This window comes from Aspergillus ambiguus (genome assembly GCF_047715705.1).
Source record: "Aspergillus ambiguus strain CBS 117.58 unplaced genomic scaffold BDV59scaffold_5, whole genome shotgun sequence".
In the NCBI taxonomy this organism is placed as follows: domain Eukaryota; kingdom Fungi; phylum Ascomycota; class Eurotiomycetes; order Eurotiales; family Aspergillaceae; genus Aspergillus; species Aspergillus ambiguus.
In genome coordinates, this window is record NW_027395518.1 from 830,239 (window position 1) to 846,117 (window position 15,879).

The 15,879-nt window shown below is 55.7% G+C and overlaps 7 protein-coding genes across 7 annotated transcripts; 2 read left to right on the forward strand and 5 right to left on the reverse strand.

Moving 5' to 3' along the window:
- Window positions 1-135: 135 nt before the first annotated feature.
- On the reverse strand, window positions 136-1,878 carry BDV59DRAFT_172521 (STIMATE family protein). Its single transcript, XM_073688722.1, has 2 exons — window positions 1,068-1,878; window positions 136-1,008 (listed from the first exon to the last, which is right to left on the reverse strand). The coding sequence occupies exons 1-2, from the start codon at window positions 1,518-1,520 to the stop codon at window positions 370-372; spliced, it is 1,092 nt and encodes a 363-aa protein (XP_073551040.1). The 5' UTR covers window positions 1,521-1,878; the 3' UTR covers window positions 136-369.
- A 326-nt stretch (window positions 1,879-2,204) lies between these two features.
- Window positions 2,205-2,911, reverse strand: BDV59DRAFT_132229 (50S ribosomal protein L30e-like protein). Its single transcript, XM_073686986.1, has 3 exons — window positions 2,803-2,911; window positions 2,533-2,740; window positions 2,205-2,469 (listed from the first exon to the last, which is right to left on the reverse strand). The coding sequence occupies exons 1-3, from the start codon at window positions 2,822-2,824 to the stop codon at window positions 2,319-2,321; spliced, it is 381 nt and encodes a 126-aa protein (XP_073551041.1). The 5' UTR covers window positions 2,825-2,911; the 3' UTR covers window positions 2,205-2,318.
- Window positions 2,912-3,739: 828 nt separating this feature from the next.
- Window positions 3,740-4,728, reverse strand: BDV59DRAFT_132238 (putative pre-mRNA branch site protein p14). The gene is made up of 5 exons (XM_073686987.1): window positions 4,579-4,728; window positions 4,416-4,439; window positions 4,219-4,275; window positions 4,030-4,157; window positions 3,740-3,955 (listed from the first exon to the last, which is right to left on the reverse strand). The coding sequence occupies exons 1-5, from the start codon at window positions 4,608-4,610 to the stop codon at window positions 3,855-3,857; spliced, it is 342 nt and encodes a 113-aa protein (XP_073551042.1). The 5' UTR covers window positions 4,611-4,728; the 3' UTR covers window positions 3,740-3,854.
- A 242-nt stretch (window positions 4,729-4,970) lies between these two features.
- Window positions 4,971-10,420, forward strand: jhd1 ([Histone H3]-lysine-36 demethylase). The gene is made up of 2 exons (XM_073688723.1): window positions 4,971-8,877; window positions 8,930-10,420. Exons 1-2 carry the CDS (start codon window positions 5,542-5,544, stop codon window positions 9,773-9,775), a joined length of 4,182 nt encoding a protein of 1,393 aa, XP_073551043.1. The 5' UTR covers window positions 4,971-5,541; the 3' UTR covers window positions 9,776-10,420.
- A 504-nt stretch (window positions 10,421-10,924) lies between these two features.
- BDV59DRAFT_191466 (uncharacterized protein) lies at window positions 10,925-12,861 on the reverse strand (the record flags this gene model as incomplete). Its single annotated transcript, XM_073691903.1, has 2 exons — window positions 10,925-11,371; window positions 11,434-12,861. 2 exons carry the CDS (start codon window positions 12,859-12,861, stop codon window positions 10,925-10,927), a joined length of 1,875 nt encoding a protein of 624 aa, XP_073551044.1.
- A 361-nt stretch (window positions 12,862-13,222) lies between these two features.
- BDV59DRAFT_132314 (TFIIIC subunit 6 family protein) lies at window positions 13,223-14,303 on the forward strand. The gene has a single exon (XM_073686988.1). The coding sequence runs from the start codon at window positions 13,283-13,285 to the stop codon at window positions 14,195-14,197; it is 915 nt and encodes a 304-aa protein (XP_073551045.1). The 5' UTR covers window positions 13,223-13,282; the 3' UTR covers window positions 14,198-14,303.
- Window positions 14,304-14,684: 381 nt separating this feature from the next.
- On the reverse strand, window positions 14,685-15,816 carry BDV59DRAFT_172533 (uncharacterized protein). Its single transcript, XM_073688724.1, has 2 exons — window positions 15,392-15,816; window positions 14,685-15,230 (listed from the first exon to the last, which is right to left on the reverse strand). Exon 2 carries the CDS (start codon window positions 15,112-15,114, stop codon window positions 14,878-14,880), a length of 237 nt encoding a protein of 78 aa, XP_073551046.1. The 5' UTR covers window positions 15,115-15,230; window positions 15,392-15,816; the 3' UTR covers window positions 14,685-14,877.
- Window positions 15,817-15,879: the final 63 nt, after the last annotated feature.

A 15,879-nucleotide genomic window follows, 5' to 3' on the forward strand; every position in this document is an offset into this window, starting at 1 on the left:
TGCTTTTTAACCTGTCTCTTTATCAAGCAAGTAGATAGAACTTGTGGTCTCGATATTCACGTAATGCAAAACCGTGTAATCTCTATGGGAGTGTACATGAGATTGTAGTGATAATTACAACTGAGACGCAGGACATCTGCTGATAATGATTTCATCGATTATAAGGTATTACGACAGATGAATCTATCGATCACCAATGTTATTGAAATGCCAGTGTATGTGCCACGTCCACGCTGGTCCCTTGTTCGGTAAATGAAGCATATGAACACACTATGTAACACCAAACGCGCCCGTATAGACTTTACTCCCATGCCAACGCCAAATAAACGCCATTCAACACTAGATCGTTGCTCAAACTCATAAAAATCCTTAACTGCTGTCGGAGCTAGACGATGATACCGATGCTGACACAGACCCCGACGATTCCGGATTGGACGACTCGGGACTGGACCCCAGCGCGGGCTCGGTGGTATACCGCGGCAGAGTCTCCCTCGACTGCGGACTGCCAAACACCGCGCCGGCGCCCTTCCCCACCGAGTCATCCTCCGATTCGATCGAGTCGTCCTCCGGACCGAGCAGGGCGTGGCGATGATCCTGATCGCGGCTGCGGGCATCGATGTCGTTTTCAACCTCCTCCTCGAGCAGCTCGCGCGACGGCTTCTTGATGAAGGTGTCGATGATGTAGTACTGGATCGCGTTCATGATGACCGGGAAGAGCAGCATCACGAAGATGATCTGCACGGCGGTGTTGCCCTCGGTCCAGCGGAGGGCCCAGTCGCCCACCTTGACGATGAAGGGGAGCAGCTGGATGAGGAAGAAGACGCAGATCTTCATGCCCAGCAGGCCGATAAAGTAGATGATGGACTGTTTGAACCACCAGAGCGCTCGCGGGGGGCGGCCGTAGTTTCCGGATTTGATCGACTCGGGAGGGTTGGCGAGGGGCGTGTACAGCGCGATGCGATTGAGGATGTGGAGGATGAAGATGAGGATGGGGATGCCGAGGGTGGTCTATTGGGGCGCGTGAGTGGCATTGCTTTCGGATGGCAAAGGGCGTGGGGAGGACTTACATCGATGCCCAGATTCAGCAGGTAGAAGGAGCACGGGTTCGGTTTGTATTTGCTCGTGATTTCGAGCTGGCCGGCTGAGAACATGGACATGAGGAGATTGGCGAGATGCAGCATCGCGGACCCGAATACTTGCTTGGACACGTCAAAGGCCCAGACTTTGAGCGGTCGTTGGGGTCGCTCCCTCCATCGTTTGTACACCAGCGAGAGCAGCGCCAACGCCCCGAGGGCGGCCTGCACGAGCAGTGAGAATGGCCCGAGAAGCCGGCATTCTCCGGTGTCGTCTTCGTCGCCCGTGGGCTCTGGGCCTGCCAGAGGGTAATGGATGGTCTGCGCGGATGGGGACGCCGTGGGTGCGGTCAGGGTCTCGGTGGTCGTGGTGGTCAAGAGTCCGGCGGAAACGAAACTGATCAGGGTTGCAACGAGGATGAGCGAGAACGATGGGACGGCGGACATGATGGGATGGGCTTCCACCAGGCTGAGGTGTGAAGGAGGAGAATGAGAGAGGAGAGGATGACAAGGAAGAAACCAGGCACGGACAGACACGGAGATGACTCCGATGGTTAAGGGTCTGGTCTAATAGTGCAGTCCGGCAAATCGTGGCGATGAGCGAGCACGAGTCATCAGTCATGTAACGTAAGCCGAGCCTGAAGTATACCCCAACACGAGCGGATCGGGGAGATGCACGAGGCAGACGTTCGTGAGGGGATAGTGGCACTCTCCTTTGCCAGCAAGGAGCCTGAACCAGCCAGGAGGAGAGGATGAGAGCGATGGGGGGAGGGTGGAATGGGAAGAAGAGGAGGAGGTGGTGAAGAGTCTAAAGCGAGACAGTCAGTCATCCGGTTGGTTCCCCGCAGGCGACCGGGTCGGCCATCAGTGGAGATCAGTCAGCCTCGTACTCTCCATCCTTCATCTTCTCCCTCCGTATGTATGTACTATGAATCTACAGAATTCATGATTATTGACTCTCAGTCATACAGTCATACGGTCAGGTCCCTTTTCATGCACCGGATTCCGATTCCCTAGCTAAATTCCAACCATGCCAAGCATTTCTGGATCGCTGGTTTCCAAGACATCGGTTTCATCTAGTGATACAGGTGGGTAGTAGCAATTTCCGAATGGCGATATTAATCCTCCATTCGCGCCGCCTCTCCAGTCGCTTCATTTATTCATCTCCAGCCGTGAAGAATAAAACACCTGGTGGGGCCGAACTTCCACGCACCCAACCCATCTCCGAATCAACCATCCCACCGCTTAGATCATGAGTCTCTCCACCTTGTCGCGGACGGCACGGATCTGGCCGGTCAGGTCGCTGGCCTCGTTGGACGTGATGCTGGCAGCAATCACGGGGCGAGAGACACCGGTGGCACGACCGAGGGCGAGCTTGCTGGGGACGTAAACGTAACTAACACGCATCCATTAGTTCGGTCTCCTTCGTTTTCCACATTCGAGACAACGCTGCACTTACGGGACGTTCTTGTCTTCGGCGAGAAGAGGCAGGTGGAGGACGATAGCCAGAGGGCTGGTGTCGGCAGCCAGAATGACCAGCTCAGAAGTACCACGGTTAAGGGTCTTGGTGGCCTCGTTGGCGCCCTTTTTGAGCTGGCGGTAGTGCGAGGCTTGCTGCACGAGGTCCAGCAGGTTCTGGGTGAGGGCCTCATCGGCCACAGGCCAGGCTATCGTGGAAGGAAAAATTAGGGTCTCTTCGCACCGCGCCGGTTGCGAGGGGGGAACTTACCAGCAGTGGGTTCACCAGACATGGTTAGGAATTGATATTAGATTGTCGGGGTTGAGAAGGCTCACGCGAAGGATCACTGCCGCGGTGCAGAGGTGCTTCAAAGGATGATGGTGAGTGGGTGAGTGAGTGGTCTGGTTCATCGACGGCAAAACGAAGAAAAATCTCGAGATTTGTGAAGGCGGTGGGGCATACCGATCTAACCGTTTCGGGTAAGAGGATCTTCGTCGATGCCTTGTAGATGCCTGTAAAACAAGGCCACGACATACTGCCTAGGAACATTCGCCGTATCCTTCGGAGGGCTCGGATTTCTCCCATCTGTGTCGATGGTTTGCCAGGGATCATAGGAGACCGTAAGACACTGCTGTCTACCTAGCAGGAAGCCATCGGGCTTTTTCCGCCGACGGTGAGGCGGTGCCTGGCAGCAATACGTCGGCATGGGTGTCCCTGACCATGACATAATTGGCGCTTTATTGCCTCGACTAATGAAGCCCTACGACCTTGCAGCGGCTAGTGAGAACAAGCTCCGGTAGATCATCCAGGGATTGTCAGATCCCAGGGGCAAGTCGTCTGCGAGGCGGACGGTGAAGAGATGACCGGATCAACTCGTATGCCAACCACAGGCGTGATTATCCGTCTGCTAAGATACGTAGTCAGACATCGTACTGGACGTTACATATTAGAGGTTACCCCTGCAACCTTCCTAAAGCCTGATCATGCTCAACCGCATTCAATGGTTGATCGCGACAGCCGACAATGGCGAGCGATCGAGAGGATTAGATTGATCGTAGCGACTAACCGGGTAACAAAGTCGATCCCGGTATGAAAGGAAAGATCCCAATCTGTACCACGTCCCTGGCTAACAGCCCGAGGGTATCATTCCATATCATCCCACCCGCCAGTCACCCTCACCTCCATGAAGAATAGTCACGAACCCATCCGAGTAGAAAACGAAGACGAACGCCAGAAACCCCACAACCAGCCCATGATAACACACAGCCATATGCCTGCAGAAGGGGTATGCAGGAGAAAAGCGACAAAAGAGAATCATAACGTCATTCTATACCGTGCTGCTGTTTGAGACGTTCCAGATTCTCTTGCCTTTCCGCCAGGTCCTCTTTCGACCTAAGCATTTTTTCCGGCTGGTGATATAGAACTGGAACAGGAGGAGTTAGCGGCTGGTCCAGTCTCTAACCCAGTCTATCGGGGCCTGTCTGGGGATAGACATACCAACGAGGTATCTGTTCTGGAAGTTGAATCCATTGAGCTTATCGCATGCCTGTTTGGCGTCGTGAACGTCTTCGTATACCACAAATGCAGTGCCTTTCGAGTTGTTTGCGATTCCCTGACGTATTTGACTGGAGGGGGTTAGTGGCAGGGAAGGACAGGAGAGCAACAGGTATCTCAGAGACTGCTTACCGGATAGGGCCAAACTTGCCGAAGAGGTCAAACAGCTGCTCCGCAGTTACGTTGTAGCTACACCGAGAGTTAGTTTTGCTGGTCTGCTTGTCTCTTCACTCGGAGGTGGATTCTGATCGGTTGAATGCGAAAGACGTGAAGGGGCGGGGTGCGATAATCGGCATCAAAACCCGAGGGTCGGGATTGGGGACACGTACTTGAGGTTCTTGACAAAGAGAATCCTACCGGGGCGTTAGTATCTCAATCGAGGAAGTGGGACGAGGCGGAGTGCGCAGCGACTTCATCAAGTGCGCCATCGGTTGGGAACAGGACGAACGAGGGGATTCGCAGGAGGGGCAAGATTTCTTCGAGACGACTTACCGATTGGCTTCGGGGGCGAGCTTCCGGCTCATTCTTAGGCGGGAGAGTCGAGGAACTGAAAGAGGAGAATCGCGAGGGACTGATAAAAGATATCTCGAGATACCCAAGAGGAATGGGGATCGGGGATGGGGGAAGAGGAAGAGGAGGGAGAGGAGGAGGAAGAGACGATGAGAATCCGCGATGAGTTCGGGACGGGTGCTGCCTTTCCCGAAGGGGACTAGCCTCAGCACTCACGCAGTAAAGAGACTACCTAGGTACGGAGCAGAGTATACGATAGAATCTAGTATGGTATAGAAAAGAGAATAGAATATATGGCATAGAAGGAAATATAGAAAGAATATATAGAATATAATAGAGCATATAGGTATAGAAGAATCGAGACTCCTCGACGACTCGCCGCAAACAACCATAGTTCTGCCTCAGGCACCACATCGCCCGCTTTGCCTTCAACTTCGACTTCTCCCTCTCGCGCTCTCTCTCTCTCTCCCACTCACCCTTCCTCCTCCTCCGTCTCCATCTCGTCGCTCTCCCTCCCTCTCGCTCGTCTCATCCTCTCATCGCTTCTACCCCCTTGGCTGCATCCTACGTCTCCTCCATCTGGCCGCACCTGCGGTGCGTCCTCCGCTCTCGACGACTGACCGTCGGCAAGCTGACCTTCGCACCCCTCAACCTCCTCCCAAGCGTTCCGCCGTGCGACTCTCCCTCGCGCCGTTCCTCCCATCTCGCCTCTCATCCGTTCGCCTCTCATCGCTGATTCTCCTTTCATCTCATTGTCGATCCTGCGGCGCTCGGTTGGCCAGGAATGACTCGTCCTGTGCTGTCGCTGGCCTGTCTCTAGCCCGTGTGGTCGAAACATCTCCCCCCCCCTCCCCGCTCCTGCAACCCGCCAGCCGCAACACCCTCCTGTCTCTTCCTCCGGGCCTTTGACCTTCTCTCTATCGCTTCCTATCTCTTTCGCGCAATATGATCAGTGCCACGTCCTTTGTGAATTTCCCAGAGGGCCGACCGCCGCGCTATCGCACTCCTTCCCCGCCGCGACGCGCTGTCGAGCCCATCTCGCCATGTGCCACCGCAGACCCCCGTTCCGCGGCAGCGATCGATCGCACCGAAATACCCAAACCAACAACTGCCCTCCCCGAAAATGTAGCATCTCGCTCGAGCCGTCCGCCGGTCGCGGATGCCGCCTCTCATTCCAATCACGATCACCGGCCGGGTCATGGTCGGTCGAGTTCCACCATCGACACGCTTGCGACGATTGCTCTCGCGACGAGTCCCACCTTCGCGCCTCTCTCATATCGCCCTCCATCTCGAAATTCTACCCCCGCTATGTCGCTGTTTCCCTCCGAGCCCGCCGAACACGCCGAACGTCCGGCCAAGCGCCCGCGGTCGGAAAAGGATCCTTCCCCCTTCCATCACCCTCGGACAGGTTCCGTGTCCGACGTGAAGCCTCCTCCCTCCGCCTTTGATAGCATGAAAACCGACGCGGAACTGTTGCTGAACTTTGCGAGACCGTCGAATTTCCCTCCGCCTGCCCGTCCCGCGAAACGAGTGAGCATCGATGAGTCGTACCATCAGATCGCGAATGATGTCAAACGACCAGGTAAACCGGGCTTCGGTATCGCATATCAAGGATCGACCGATGACCGATACGCTTATGGAAACAACGGCATACCTCCGTCGCGCATGCGGTCTCAGTCGGATGGCTCCGCCGCCGTCTCGCGTCCCGTCATCCACGGCCTACGACCCAACACCAGTTCGTCTACCCTGCAGCCTATCATCTGGCAAGATGAGCGGGATGGGATGGAGAACAACTGGTCCGCGGCCGCGAGGATACCGATGAATGAGACGCATTACAACGTGCAGGGCTATGGAGCGATGGCCCCCAGCTTCCCTCACGGAGCGTTCCATCTGTCCTCCAAGGTGGAGGATGACACGCAATCTGAAGAATCCGGCCAAGCGAGCTGTGCGGCCTGCCATCTGGTGCGAATGCCCATTGATACCGGTGATTACGGCGACGTTACCTGGATCAGCTGCGATGGCTGCAAACGCTGGTTTCATATCGTGTGTGCCGGGTTTAAAAACGACCGCGAAATCCGGACGGTGGACAAGTTCATCTGCCGCGGCTGCCGGCCAATCCATGGCCAAACGACCTTTGTTCGAAAGTCGTCTCGGGCGCGTACCGCCATCGACTATGCCGGTCTTAACCAAGGCCTCGTCAAGGCCGCTACGGATTCCTTGGAACATCATTATATCGAACCGATCCGGGAAGGTCGCATTCACTTCAATCCCGAGAGCTTCCCTCGTATGCATCCAGAGTTGGTCACTGCCGAGTATTTTGAACGAGGGAGTGGTATGACTGAACCGATCGTCATTCCTGCCCATATGAATACCCACGATTCTATTCCTGTTACCGGTCCTGACTTTGATGCTCTGGTCGAGGCTGCCTCCACGCAGGAGATGTTCGATGAGCTCTTGGAACATGCCACCGAAGAAGAGCAAGGTTTAGAACAAGTGATTGATTGTGGCCAGGATCAACTGGACATGGTGATCCCTCAAGGTCTCACCGTGCCAACAGTCGCTGAGCTCTATGGGCCTGAAGAAAGGGTGGAGGTCATCGACGTCAAATCTCAACAGGGCGAGGACAAAAGGTGGACCATGCAAAAATGGGCCGACTACTACGAGAGCACCGGCCCTAAGGTTGTCCGGAACGTCATCAGCTTGGAAGTCTCACAGAGTAAGCTGGGCAAGCTCATCCGTCGACCCAAGGTTGTTCGGGATCTCGACCTGCAGGATGCTGTCTGGCCTCAAGAACTCAAGGCCGTCGGTGATTATCCGAAAGTCCAGTTTTACGTTCTGATGTCTGTCGCCGATTGCTATACGGACTTCCATATCGACTTCGGTGGATCTTCGGTCTACTACCACATCCTGAAAGGCAAGAAGACTTTCTTCTTCATCCCTCCCAAGGACAAACACCTCAAGAAATACGAAGAATGGTGCAATTCACCCGCGCAAGACTCGACTTTCCTTGGTGACCAAACGAAGGAATGCTACCGCGTAGATCTCTCCGAGGGGGATACGATGTTGATTCCATCTGGCTGGATCCACGCCGTGTGGACTCCCGAGAACAGTTTGGTGATCGGCGGGAACTTCCTGACCCGACTGAACTATGGGATGCAGATCAAGATTGCCAAAATCGAGAAGGATACAAAGGTCCCCCGGAAGTTTAGGTATCCTTTCTTCCAGAAAATTCAGTGGTATACGGCGTTGAAGTATCTGGAAGATGACCCGGTTCCTCAGAGTGTGCTGGATGCGTTTGCGCGAGACGAGAACTATCGCTTTCACCGAGACTACCCAGTATATTATGAATTCGGAGAACTCGCCAATACCTCGCCATCTGGTTCCCCTTACCATAACTCGCGCTTCTACTCTCAAGCCGAAGTGGAGGGCCTTCCCGATCTTGCCAAATACCTACTGCGAACTGCGCTCATCGCGAACTCATACATCGTCGAAGGGGTGACAGCGGACGCGAGGAACGCAATCAAACGTTCGATCCCAAAGACTGCCGGTGACCCACTCGATACCATTCGGATGTTTGGAATCTGGGTTGCCTGGAAGCGAGGAAACGAGCCGGCTCCGATCTGGGTTCGCCCTGGAGTAATCGAAAGCAATCCCAAATTTACCCTTACAGAAAAGAAACCAGCCGGGCGACCAAGCCGCCGTTCGGAGCGCAATGCGGACAGTCAGCGCATGTACGCTGAGAGACAAGCCGTTCAACGACTTCCAGAGCAACCCGCAGAACCTCCCAACGGATTCACCATGGATGGGCCTGCTATGCCTTTCAACGGCGGTGTTCCCGTGGCGGCCACTATTTCGGGTGTGAATACAGTCAAGGAGGAGTCCGCTCCCAAACCCCGGAGTACGCCCAGAGGATCTGGATTGGGTCCGAAGCGCGTTGCATGCGATGCTTGCCGCAAACGAAGGATTCGGTGCCATCACAAGGATGAGCACACGGATGCTACGGCGAAACACATGGCGCTGGGTGGTTTTGGACCAGCTAGCCAATCGTCCCTGGCACACGATGCCGCGTCAGCGTTGAGTTCCCTGGCGGCAATTGCATCTGAAGCTGGTCTTCAGGACAGTAATGGCCGGGGATTCGATAGGTTTGAGATTGGAAACTATAGCACTGCGGCGTTGAACACTCCACACACGGCTTCTCGACTGAATGACATTAGTCCTGATGGTGTCAATCAAGGCAAAAAGGGACGAAGCAAAGCCTGTGATGATTGTCGGAAGAGCAAGGTTCGTAAGCGCCTTCCCTTGAGAACTACAATTGCTGACTTTTCGTCTACAGCGCCGGTGTATTCACGACGAATTTGGTCGGATCGACCCTATAAAGGCCCAAGAACGATCCAAACCGCGCGCTGCCTCGTCTACGAAACGGCCACGACCGAACGATGACCATCCTGGCCCATCGAACAAGAAACCAAAACAAGAAAGCACCTCGCCCGTTTCACGACCAACGCAACTCTATCGACCAGGCGAGGTCTCCGATACACAAGCGATGCATGGCCATGCGCACGAAATGGATGTGACAAGTGTAAACACGGTTCCTCCGCAACAGACGATGGTGTTCCATGCAGAAAAGGAAGTACCCGTAGGACAGACATCATATGCGTCCCCCCCGGCTTTCCAGTCTGACACCCTTGTCACAAAGGATGTGAACCCGGCCTCTTTGCCTAAACCCACGGATTCATTGGTGTCGCCGCCGACGTCTCTTGCAGACGAGACCGATGTCTTGCATGACCAAGCGGATGGGGACGGAGCGCTGCACACGCCTACGTCTAGCTCTCGTCACTCCTCCCGCCAGCCCCGCCATGTCGAGCGCTACATGCCGGAGGCTCATGCGAAGACGATCAAATCGACCCATACCCCCTCCGCGCGTCGTGCATCTTTCGGTGCATCGAGCAGCGGGATACGCAAGACTACTCCAGGCCCTAGAAAAGCTTCGTCGCGCCCGACGTCTTCGCACGGCAAGGGACCCACGATGGACAAGAAAGCTTCCACGTCTCCCAATCAGCCTGGCAAGGTGGCCAAGCGCGATCGGGCCGAAGACGAGCCCGATGCCGAAAGCTTGCGTCTGATCCGGCAGCTCCAGGAGCAGGAATTCGGGCTGCGGAAGCGGTCTACACGCGTATGAGTCGAGAACACCGTTCGCCGGGATTGCACTTCTTGTTTATTTTCTTCTAGACCGGGTCCATCGGGCAACCGAGACCTTTGCCATACATGAGAATGGGAGATGCTTGCTGGGAATTTTGGGCAGGGGAGTTTGAAGAGGATGGAGGAGTCTGGGATCTGGATTTTCTTTTGCTTTCGAGTTTCTAATTACCTCTATTGAGCTTGCTTTGAGTTGGCGTTGTCGCTAGGCCGGAATACCTCCATTGGGTGTTGATTCCCTTGTTTTTGCATCGAATTGCTTCTCTTTCTTCTGTCATTCCCTGGTTCGCCTGTCTGGTTTGGCGTTTTGACGTGCAATTGGGATGGAATTTCTGACCAGGATCCATGGCTGTCTCTTTGATCTTGATTTCTTTATGAACCCGAGGCCATTCCTTTATTTTTCTGGAGATATCAACAGCTGCTGCGCGGATTTCTTTTCCTCTCTTTCCATGGAGTTAGTTTCTACGCGCAGGTCTCTTGCGTCTTGTCTGATTGTCGTATCTCTATATCCTTTCCCTTTCTGTTTCGCTTTTCACCGGGGTCGATTGAGTATGTAATAGCAGCGCAGGGGATGTTGTGTTGTGTTACTTGTTGTGTAGGTACTGTAGTCAATTGATGGCCATTTGCTTCCATGTGTTTTGGTTGTAGAGCACGATGTATTCGGATTGAACGGAGAGTCATAGTCTATGGAAACAGCATGGTATATGTAAGGAACGGTGACAAAGGAGAAGGGATATAGGGTAGAAAATCAAAGCAAAGGAAAGTCACGTCAAAGGAGAGTGAGTCTCAACCGAACGAACCCGCAAACTCCGTCCCTGCTACTCCAGCCCATCTTGTAGCATCGGCATGTATCGTCTTGGAAATCATAAGTCTCATCAGCTATCCCGTCATCCGCGGGAAGCCTCCGGTCTATCGTGAACCGGCCGTGTCAATGGAAATAGAAACAGCCAATCGACGAAACAAAGGGGGTATATCCAACGATATAGCACCAAAAAAACAAAGCAGAGCAGAACGGAATGGAAGGAAAGAATACCCAACGCCTGGTATCATCGCTCTTCATAGATACTCGTCTTTTTTTCTTTTTCTTTTTTCTTTTTCTTTTCTGCCGGGGAAATGACTTGAGGCACGCAGACTAGACGTGGACATCGCCAGGCCCGTTGTTGACCCACCGTTTGGCCCGCTTCTTCTCCCAGATGTAGTTCTTGATGATGCAGGGCGCGTCGTCGGGCCCCTGGCAGACCTTCCGGCGGTTGAGGTGCTTGAAGCGCGGCCCCAGCGGGCCGTTCACGTAGTGGTACTGGCCGGCGAAGCGGTACTGTCGGTGGTCGCCGAGCGGGTAGAATTTGTCGCCCCAATGGCCGTTGAAGTAGAACCACTCGGTAGGGGAGTTGGGACTGACGGATGAGGCGCGCAGCGTGTCGTTGTCGAAGTCGTAGGTGTAGGAGTGGGTGTTTAGCAGCGGGTCCCAGAGGGGCCCGCGGTCGGTCTGGTCGTGGAGGAGACCCCATGGGAGGATGTAGTCGTGGACGCCGGGGGTGGCGTACATGGCGTGGGTGCCCATGGCGGAGTAGATGACGGGCTGGGAGGGTACCGTTAGCTGTGGGTGGGTAGAAGGGAAGGGGGGGGAAGGGAAGGACTCACGCGTTTTCCGATCTTCTCGACGGCATCATAGCTGTAGGCCTCGCCGGCGGAATGGGCGCTGAAGAAGAGCGCCTTGGGCTTCCCGTGGTGGAATCGCACGAGACAGTGTTCCCAGTCGCCGATGTGGTTCCCGAAGCGGACGTTCAGCACGACGTTCCCGAGGTTGAAGCTGTAGAAGTAGAACCAGAAGGCGTCCACGATGCCGTTTCCCTTGTCCATCACTAGCAGCACGGCCGGCGCATCGCTGCGGCCCCCGATCTTGTCTCCTGCCCCCACGGGCGAATGGCCCTCGTAGCGTTTCCGCAGCTCCCAATGGACTCGCTCGGCGTCTCGATCGCCGGGACGGAGGTAGCCGAGTGCCTCGGGAGTGAGGCCTTCGGCGGCGGATGGGTCGTGGTCGCTGTCGTTGTCGTTGTCGTCCGGCGGGGCATGCGCCGAGTCGTACCAGCGCACGCGTTCTTCGGGCGGATCATCCGGGTGATCGCCGTCCACCCGGCCCTGACGATAGTTCAGCTCGTCGGAGGCCGGGGCAGTCGGCACGTTTTTCTCGCCTTCCATCCATGGGGGGCGATCCTCGACATTGTCATTGCTGGTGAGGAAGACGAAGCGACCGTTTTGCCACTGGTTGAGGAGGTCTAGATCCTGCAGAGTGGGATGTTGCCACTGCGACTGGATCGGGGTGTAGTTTAGCGTGGGGGTGGTGTGGTAGAGATGTTCGGCGATGTCGCCGGGCCAGAACTGCTCGCCGGAGAAGAGATGGACGAGGGGGGCGTAGTGAAAGACGTAGTCAGGGATGCGGTTGGAGTCATTGCCGGTAGGATCGGAGGACGACCAGAAGGCCTGCCAGGCGGAGTTGTTGGCGGGCGGGTTGGAAGGGTCTTCGGGGGCGGCAGAGGGCCGGCGGTGCCCAAAGCGGGGGCGGACGGGTCGGAAATGGGCGGTCCCGCAGAGCCCTAACCACCGACAGGCCTTCCGATCGAGCCATGACCGCGACGAGTCGATCCAGGCGGGTTCGTCACGATCTTCGTCGTACCACACAAAGGCGGACGGGTTGGCCGACCGCACCAGGCTGTTCACCGAGACATAGGCGATCAGCGAGGTCAGGATGACAACGGCGGCACCGGCTTTCTGGATCATCTGCTGACCGAAACCGGGCTGGAGGTCAGATGAATTGGCGGGGGACAGGCCACCAGCGACGGGTTGGAGAGCGGCGGCGGGGGATAGACTAGCGAAGGCGTCTAGAGGGGAGGGAGTCGGAGACGGATGGGATTCATAGGATTCATAGGATTCATAGGATTCATAGGCCTCATGGGATGGGGATGGGGATGGGGATCCGGGAGCAGCGGCAGTGAGGCAGAAGGCCAGCGAGCAAGCGCACAGGAACGGGAGAAGCCGACGAGCGGTTCGAACGGACGGAGGGGAGAGCATGGTTATAAGCGGATCTCACGGCGGCAAAAAGGGTCAGCAACGGTCGAGAACAGCAGTGGAGAATGCGAGCATAACTGAGAAAGCCGGCAGTCCGGGTCAGAAGGAAGAGAAGAAACAAACAAGACGGCAGCAATTGTCCAGTGAGAATGAGAGACCGGGAGCGACGGAAGGGGATTAGATAATGGAGATGACGGATGCATGCGAATCGGGGACGAGAACGGTAACGGAATGATAGAATGGGATTATGAAGCAATCGGAGAGAATAGAATGGATTATGAAGAAACCAGAGAAGAGAATTATGAAGAAATCATCGAGAATAAATAGAATGTAGAAGAGAAGGATCATGGTGATATGATCGCCGTCGATCATTCATCTATCCGTCCCACTCTCCGCCTCTTACTTCAACTTCGCTTCATCCATCATGCAGCCAATGCTCGCCGTCGATCCCGCCATGCTCCCCCCCTCCGCCTCCCCATACGACTCCGACTCTGACTACGAGTATGAATACGATCTCCAGCACTCTGACTCCTTCTATCTCAACCTCGACCTGACCTCCCACCACGGTCCCATCCGTCCTGCACGTCGGCGCACCGATCCGTCCACCACCACCACAAACGACGACAACGAGCCCACGTTGACCACCACTACTACTACTGCCACCACCACCACCACCACCACCATCACCGCAGAATCCGATCATCCCCCCGTCGATCCCCTCCAAATCCTCGGTCTACATACCCCCAACCCCATCGTCTCCTACCAGAACCAAATCTTCAGTTGCACTTGGGCCGACCAACTGGGCACCGAGCTGTTCTTCGCCCATCCTGATCCGGACTCCGAACCGGTCTCCTCCACCTCCACTGTCCCACCCACCACTACTACTACCCCTTTAAAACGTGGTCCGGACTTTGATCTCATCGCCGCCAACAGCGTCAAACTCCTTGGCCGCAAAGCCAATCTGCTGTCCAGCGCAGGAGCCGCCGCGCAAGACTCCCACCCATCCACCACCGCTGCCACCACCGGACCACCACCCCCTCATCTCTCCCGTCAGACCAACCAGACGCGTTTTCTCCAGCAGCTCAAGGAGATCAAACAGGCCCGCGGCGAATCCGACCCCGTCCGCACCGTCTTCAGTACCGCGAAACGCCCCCAGAACCTGGAGGATCGACTGCGCGGCTGGGCCCGCACCGATGAACAACTCGCCGAAATCAAGCGGTTGAACGACGCCGCCGCGCAGGGCGACCCGGACGCCATCGCCGGATTGGAGGAGCTCTACGCGCAGCTCGGCAGCCAGACTCAGCAGGACATGGACTCGTCCAACCCCCAGCACCGCTGACCGGGCCCCGTGCCTACGGCCTGCGCTTTTCTACATAGTCATCATGCAGGATGGTCATCGGGCCCTCCCCAGCCATCCTGTGTTCCCTCCTCTCTTCCCCTCCCTTCACCGCCTCCCCGAGGAATCTCCCAGCGCCGGTTGCGTTCCGCACATGGGATCACGTGACCACTCCTGCCGAGCAACCAACACGCCCGGAAAGTTGGTTCGCGATCTACCGGAACACCTCGGCTGCGTTGACGTCCAGAGCTCCCAGGATGTGCGCGCGTTGACCCACCCTGCGAACCGGTCTGGACGGCCTCCCAGGGCGAGTGGCGTCATCACCATGTGATGATGGCCCGGCCGAAAGCCGGAAAGATCCTCTTGATCGATGATTCATCCGGAACTATATCTTGGTTGATTGATTGTTGCTACGGTGAATGGGATTGATGGAAGCAAGGTGGTAGATTCTGATATTGTGATGAATGTATCCGCTATCCTATAGGAGTATTAAATCATGAAAGATGCTTTTCCCGTCCGATATGTTGGCCAACAAAGCAATGAGAAATCCCAGAACCAGAAGAAGCGGCCCGCTAAAGAACAAAACGCAATGTCAAATGATCCGATCGACGCAGATGCCCGGTAACAGAGTCGAATAAACAGTTGAAGACAAGACACCCATCATCCAATGTAGGCAGCAGTGCTTAGGCCCGGTTCCCATCTATCGATCCCCATAGGGTATGCGGGCTTCTCGATTCCACGGGCGACGGCGGCGGTGGTGGTGGCGGGAACTGCAGGCCCAGGTGCGGATGCGGCTCAACGTCGATTGATTTGGGCATTTGGGAGGAGGCGAGGATGGCCCGCGAGATGTCTTGGGTGAAGGTCGAGGGGGTGAGGAGTGTTGGCCGGGTGGGCGGATGGGAGGAGATGGGGGTGGACATTGTGAGTGAGGGTGGTGTCCTGTTCTGGCGGAGAGAAGGCCCCTTGCTGGCAGTTTCTTGCACTTTCTTGAAATTGGAAGTAGACGCCGCGGCGGAGACTGGGTTTGAGGCGTGTTCTTATTGCTGTTAGCTGATAAGCATACATCGGCTTTGGAGTTGTCGGAAAGAAGGAGACGTGGAACTGTTGCGGGAATCCCCGGGAGATAGAAGCCCAGTGACTCCGTACATGTGAAGGGATTTTCTGATCTGAAGTGGAAAAGAGTGAAGATGGACTAACCTCGGTGGTGATGTAATCCACGGAAGGACGAACAAGAACCGGTTAGGAGTAGTAAGGTAGACAGGGAGAATCTATTCGGACGGACGGTGAGGAGTCCCAGGGAACCAAGAAGGAGAACAGGTAGGGAAAAAAGTCGACCAGGACGGGGCTGACCGATAGAGAGGGTTGGGGCTCTATATACCGGGGATCTAGGGGTTATTAAAGACGATTAGGTGTCCCAGCAAACACGCATCATCCCTTTCGGTCCGGATCCCAGGCAGGAAGGAATCGTTAGTCGACTTGTTTGTTGATCGGCCCCCAGTCCAGCTCGCCCTGCCCTTTTTTTTGTTTTCCCTCGGTCAGTCCCTCATTCGGGTATCTGAGGCTGCATGCTTGCCACGACCGACGGAACGGAAGGGCGGAAACTGGGGAACCTGCAAGCCGGGGAAGTTTGGGAGTTAGGGGTGTGGGGATTATTTTTTCCCACCATTTTATTTGGTTATTCTTCT